Source organism: Cryptomeria japonica, unplaced genomic scaffold, assembly GCF_030272615.1.
Source record: "Cryptomeria japonica unplaced genomic scaffold, Sugi_1.0 HiC_scaffold_1174, whole genome shotgun sequence".
Lineage (NCBI taxonomy): Eukaryota > Viridiplantae > Streptophyta > Pinopsida > Cupressales > Cupressaceae > Cryptomeria > Cryptomeria japonica.
The window spans coordinates 28,970-35,700 of NW_026729765.1; the positions used below are offsets into that span (position 1 = coordinate 28,970).

A 6,731-nucleotide genomic window follows, 5' to 3' on the forward strand; every position below is an offset into this window, starting at 1 on the left:
AAGAACAATAGTTTTAATCCAGGATGTTCTTATTAGGTAAGGTATCCATGATTATGTCTAAATAGTAACAATTACAACAAAACATTTCAATCTAGTTTTTGTCAATCAGATACAAATAAAATGCTCATAGAAAGCACAATGCTTTCCCTTTCTCCTTAAATGAACAATTGAGAATTAAATACTTATACATACAAGGTACTAGTTAATGTGGATTTTGCAGGATTAATTTTTATAAATAGGTAAAAAAGACAAAGAGTTATTTTGTTGTACATAGACAAAATTATTTAAAAAAAAATGTTTTAATCAATATCTTAAAAAAATCATTAATAAAATTTAAAAGTCCTAATGGTGAGATGATGTTATGTTGAAAGATTTAAGTTTTTTAGTCATGCATATATGTAGATTTGGTGGGATTAAATTTTTATCCTAATTAATTAAAAATGACGAGTATAGATGTTAGAACATACATTTGATTATATTTACTATCTATCATGTATATCTGTAATAAATATATAAAATATGTGAAGACAATATTTTTCTCTTCATATATTTTATGTAACTTTATCAAACATATATATGCCAGTAAATTGCTCATTTTAGATATTATTATTAAATAAGTTATCTACCATTCAATTTCAAGTGTAAAAAAAAAGTTTCTAAGATATTATTATTAAATAAGCTATCTGTCATTCACTTTCAAGTAGAACAAAACCTTTCAATTGAATAATTGTCAGTCAAAGATTATTAAAATATTCTTTAAATGATCAGTTGGAAACCAAATATTTTACAACATAACAGAATACTTATCACAACAGAAAACAAAGACATTCCTAATATATTTATTAGAATTTATCACAATAGAAAACAGAGACATACCTAACATATTTATTAATATTTCGTAATCTACATGTTGTTATTAGATAAGCTATCTACCATTCAGTATAAGAGATGCAACGAAACCTTTCAATTCAAGAGCAGTCAGTCCAAAATAAATCACGAGAAACATTAGAGTACCTTTCAATTCATGAGAAACACGAGAGTTTCTCTTTCTCTTTAAATGAGGGATTGGGAACCGATTGATTACAGCGAATAGCCTTAATTGTAAACAATGGCAGATCATCGCCAGCTTCACGTGGTGATGTTGCCTTGGCTTGCACATGGCCATATAACACCCTACCTAGACCTAGCCAAGGGCCTCCTCTCTCATGGCCTCAGAATTTCCTTCCTCTCCACTCCGCTTAACATTGCACGGATAAAAAAGCAGATAGTGCCTGGAATTGAGCTGGTGGAGCTCCCACTGCCATCTGTGGATGGCCTGCCCTCAGGCGTCGAGTCCACCGCAGGTTTATCAGAGATAGGAAGAACAGACTTAGTGCCGCTGCTCGTCCAAGCGATAGATCTTTGCGAGGAGCCCTTAGGAGCTCTCCTGAAACTGCTTTCCCCAAATTTTGTCATACATGATCCGTTATTGTACTGGATTCCTCGGGTTGCCAAGAAAAAGGGCATTCCCACTATAAATCTCATGGTGGTTAACATGGCTGCCATGAGTTTCACAATAGGGCAGCTCAGGCAGGGACTGCCCGAAATCCCAACAGCCGAGGATCTGACTGTACCGCCACCCGGATTTCCCTCATTGGGCGTCCGCCGCCGAATTTTTGAAACCCGGAAGGATCTGCCGTTGTATCAAAACAAGCGGCATAACATTTGTGATGACCTCGCCTTCATGGACCGCCTTTCCCTGTCTGTGGAGGAAAGTTGGGCAACGGCTTGCAATACTTGCCGAGAGTTGGATGGGAAATTTGTGGACTATTTTCAAAGAATCACCGGGCGGTTAATGTTTCCCGTGGGGATTTCCATGCCCAGCCTGCCGCTGCGGCCTGATGCAGACCGTTGCTTGGACTGGCTGGACAAGCAGCCTGCTCATTCTGTGGTGTTTGCGTCCTTCGGCAGTGAATGCGTTTTCACCGCCCAAGAGCTCGGTGCTCTCCTGTTAGGCTTGGACGAATGTAAAATTCCGTTCTTGTGTGTTCTTCTTGGCAATGCGGCAGCTGAGTTACACCAAGGCTTTGAGGATCACACCCATGGCAGAGGACTCGTCATTACAGAGTGGGCGCCTCAGTTGCATATCTTGAACCATCCTTCCACTGGAGCATTTCTTTCACATTGTGGGTGGAATTCTGTAACTGAAGGCCTGAGGTTTGGACAGCCTTTTGTTGCTCTTCCAATCCAGTACGAGCAGGGCATAACTGCAAGACTAATTGCTGAGGATTTGAAGTTAGGAGTGGAGGTGAGAAGAAACGAGGAGGATGGTTCTTTCACTAAGGAGGACGTAGCTAAAGCTGTAAGAGCTGTGATGGTGGAGGAAGAAGGCAAGCGGATCAAATCCAATGTTGAGGAAATTAGTAGGGTGCTGACCAGTAACGATTGCCAAGTCCGTCGAACAAACATCCGCAACTTTGTCTCTGCGCTCAAGGACAAAGCCTCCAGCAAACAAACTGTCTGATAAATATGTCTACGTTTATATCTATATCCATATTTATATTTCTAGGTGTTTGTGTTATTGTATTCCTTTTAGTGCTTTCAAATGGTTTAACTGTTTGTTGGACTATTAAGGTTTACTCTAATAAAGTCACCTTAGTGACTTGCAATTTTTCATTAGTTTATTAATGTTTTTATTGAATAATTAGTTACTTTCTTGTAGGTTGGTTATTCAAGAAGTTATATTGGAGAGGTTTTGATAAAGCTATAATGTAATACATTGAAAATCAACTTTCAATAATATCATTGTTATTTTATATTTAAAATTGTGTAAATGTAAATGTTTGTTGATTTTTACAATACTGTTTTATCAAGTAACTTTCATATCACTCAATAATTTCGAAGTCAACAAAATTACTTATTTGATTTGTCATATATAAAAAAATGTTGATATAGGAAGGTTTCATTTTTATTTTTTCTAATGAAAAATAAGTAGAATTTATATTTTTCTTAATTAGTTGTTAGATTTTGTTTGGTTTTTCACTTCATGACAAATCTATTTGCAATTTATACTAAGATAAATTTTGTGTAATGGAACAAAAGGGAACTTGAATATTAAGTTGTTTCTTACTGTTTTTGTTGTTCCTATGAATCAGGCTCTTTGCATGGAGGGTATGCTACTCATGGGTATGTCTGACCTCTCCTAGATTTTGTTTGGTCTTTCACTTACTGATAAATCTATTTGCAATTTATATTGAGATAAATTTTGTGTAGTGGAACAAAGGGGAACTTGAATATTAAGTTATTTCTTAGTGCTTTTGTTGTAATTTTTAGGAGGAAACATGTTTTAAATTTCGGGATATGTGATGCAGGAGCACCTAGGTCCTAATTTCCTTGTTTTTGCAAATTTTGGCTTATACTGACCTTAGCCAAGTCAGTGGTGAATAAGGACTCCAGGTGGGTCCAAGAGTGAGTATTTTGGCAATGTGGGTTCAGGTGGAGTTCATTTTATCTAGGTTTGCATTTTTGTGTAGTTAGTGTGTTTTGAGTAGTTTTGACCTTTTTGGTTGGTCAAAAGTGTCAAAAATTGACAAAAGCCTTAGAGGGCGTTAAGTAAGCCTTAGACCTATTTAAGATGTCATATGTGATGACTGGGTATAGGTCTCTTAGGTTGGAGAGACCAAAAGTATCAAAAACACAAAGTTGCAAAAGTTGCAAAAAGTTGTCATGACAACATTTGAAAGTTATCATGACAATTTTTGCCCTAAAGCTAGTTAGCGGTGGATTTAGGGATTGCTCAACACCATGGAAGGACTCCACATGTGGAAAAACTATATAAACCTCCTCCTACACATTTTTCAAGGTTGGTGTACTTGGATTTTGAAAGCAATAATAAAAACAAAAGATTTTGGACTGCACTTTTACATTGTTTTTGTCAATTTTGCATTCTTGTGAAAGCTTAATGGATTGAATCCATGAATCCAATGATGGATTGAGATTCAATAGTGTATTGCAGAGTAGGCTTTTCATTTTCAAGCATTGTAATTATTTTTTACTACTATTTAAGTGATTTGATTCACAAATAGCCAGTTTTGGCTTGTAATTAGTCTTTTCTTTGTAAATATGGTTGCCCCATGAATCCCACACATGCTACCATTGCGGATAGTTGGGGTATGGTTGGCAACCTTTTGTATAGTGTAAATATGCAGTTTCAAGTGTTGGTTAAGTGTTTGATCATGAATGACACCTCTTCCTAGGCGAGTCTAGGAGCAACCTGGTTAGAGAAGAAGAGGGGAAGAAGTGTTGAATAATGCAGAGGTGAAAGAAAAAGAACCATTTCTGAATTTGGAGGAGTTCATGGAGTTGGGACAGACTTGTATCAATAAGGAGGATCCTTTGAAGATTCCATCTCATAGAAAAACCTCGAATTGCCTACTCACTGCCGGTGTAAGCCCTTGAAAACCCTACAAACCCTCAATTTTAGGGTTCATACCTTGTACGGACATACCAGAGCCTCAAACCACAAAATTCCATTGGGCATGGGTATATCATTGAGGGAAAGCAAAACTTGTTTGGGGAAAATTTGATTCATTTTCCTCCAAGCCCAAAAAAACCGGTCTAGGAGGCCTAATTAGCCCTAAATCCTTGTAGCCCATTTCCGGGCAAGATTGTGAAACCGGTAGGAAATCTTAAGATTGCAACCTACCAAAGGACTCCATATGCATAAAAAATATGTTAAAAGACCCTAATACACCTCTGCAACATCTCATGTCAATTGGGGGTCAATATGACAAGTTGAGGCTAAGAGGCTAAAATTGAGCACTAGAGAAGTACAGTGAATTGATAGGGTTCCTAACCAAAACACCTAAAGCAAACACCCTAGAAGGGACAAGAACCAAGCCCTAGAAGAGAGTGAGAGGGACTTAGAGGCCCAGAGAGAAACTAGGTTTGGTGAGTTGGTGGAATTGAGCAACATTAACTAAGGAAGTGTTGAGCAGGTTAGATAAACCACATCAATATGTAGCAAGAATTATTTTTGCATGGAGGTGTCAAAAAAGATGTCAAAATTCATCAAATAATTTTTTTTGTTAAAATCATAAGAAATATTGACCTTTTATTATTCTTTGGCGAATACTTGTGATTTATTCCAAAACCCTACTTTTACAACTAGTTCCTACATGTACAAATACAAATTCTACTAGTAGAGCCTTGAAAATCCATTAGAGAATTCAATTTTCAAGTTAGAAAAGTAGATATACTAATCGCTATTTGCATAACTTAGATCTAAAATGAAGTTGGGGCTTTAGATGATAGTATAATATAAAAAAATTCATACTTTTCCAATTTTCTTGATTTGAATTATGGTGTTCATAACAACATAATTAATTCATTGATTATTTTAATAAATTTCTTGAAGAGTCTTGGGCTTTGGAGGAGGACTAAATTCTTCAACTATATTGGAAGTTGTCTTAGAAATTTCATTAGTTTCTAGGATTCATCATTATCTATGTCCACTTCTCTAAAAGGTAATCTCAATGTTAACTAGTAGTTCAGCACAATTTCTTATCTTATATCACTTCAAAATAATGAACATTAAGGCTCATTAGTCAAATATAATATATTACAAGTTTAAGATTCCAATAAAATATAACACAATGCTAATATTTTTTGTCTCTTCTCGATTAGTAGCTAAATTTTGTCTTCTTGTACCTCCTAAGGCATAAATTATTTGTATCCATCATTATATTTTAATATCCATTTTACATAGTCTTATTATAGAATATTTTCATCATATGGTGTACACATGTGGATCTAATTATAATAAACACAACGGGGTTGACTAAAGTAGACTGCCCATTAACATTTTTATTTTTTAAATTTTTCTTTAAATTAATTTTATTTGTGAGAAAATTATTCAAGATTGTAATGTCATTTGAACAAATAGTTGATATAATATAAAAATTTCCTAACAAACCCAGATAAATTGAATCGATTTCTCTCTAGTGTATATGCCCTAGATAAACACGCCATTTCTACCTATTTGGCATTTATATCCAAGATATGACATTAGTTCATGTGCTCTAATGACTTTGTCTAGTCACTTTCTCCACATTTTCTTGATTACTTTTTATTTTAAATCAAGGCTTATCAATTACATTTTAAGACTATAGGTTATTCAAAACCTCAAATAGGCCTTATAGTCCTAGAATTATGTCAAAGAAGGTGCATCAACCTATGCTGATTTTAGTAATCAATGTATGTTGAAAATTTTATTTGGAACTAATTACATGTTGATTAAATGTGGTTTGATCTATTGATCCTTTAGATTTGTATGTAGTGTCATGTCTTGGGAAATCCATACTAGTAGTATGAATGGAATAATCTATAGTAGATTATTCTTTAGTTATTTCTTCATAGGCTTCTTGTCATTATGATGTATAGTCATAGCATGACCATCCTAATCTTGTTCTTCGCTGATAGATTCATCTTTCTTTAGAAGATTTACTAGCCTCTCAAATATGGGGGTCATCTCAATGACATTCAAAGTTCTTACAAAGACCTTGTATCTAGATGGTAGTGCCCATAGAACAATTGGCACCAAAACTGCATCATCAGTTTTTTCTCGTCATTCTTGTAAGGAAGCTCTCAACTCTACAATCCCTTTGAGAAAGGATTCTAATTGTTCGCCATTCTTCATCTTCAAACTGTGTAGCTGGCTTTGCAATTTTAAGATCTGATTCTGATTCTTCACC

The 6,731-nt window shown here is 35.0% G+C and overlaps 1 protein-coding gene across 1 annotated transcript; it reads left to right on the plus strand.

Annotated features, from left to right (window-relative positions):
- The first annotated feature begins 1,127 nt into the window (after positions 1-1,127).
- LOC131873182 (putative UDP-rhamnose:rhamnosyltransferase 1) lies at positions 1,128-2,804 on the plus strand. Its single transcript, XM_059216226.1, has one exon. It carries the CDS (start codon positions 1,139-1,141, stop codon positions 2,501-2,503), a length of 1,365 nt encoding a protein of 454 aa, XP_059072209.1. The 5' UTR covers positions 1,128-1,138; the 3' UTR covers positions 2,504-2,804.
- Positions 2,805-6,731: the final 3,927 nt, after the last annotated feature.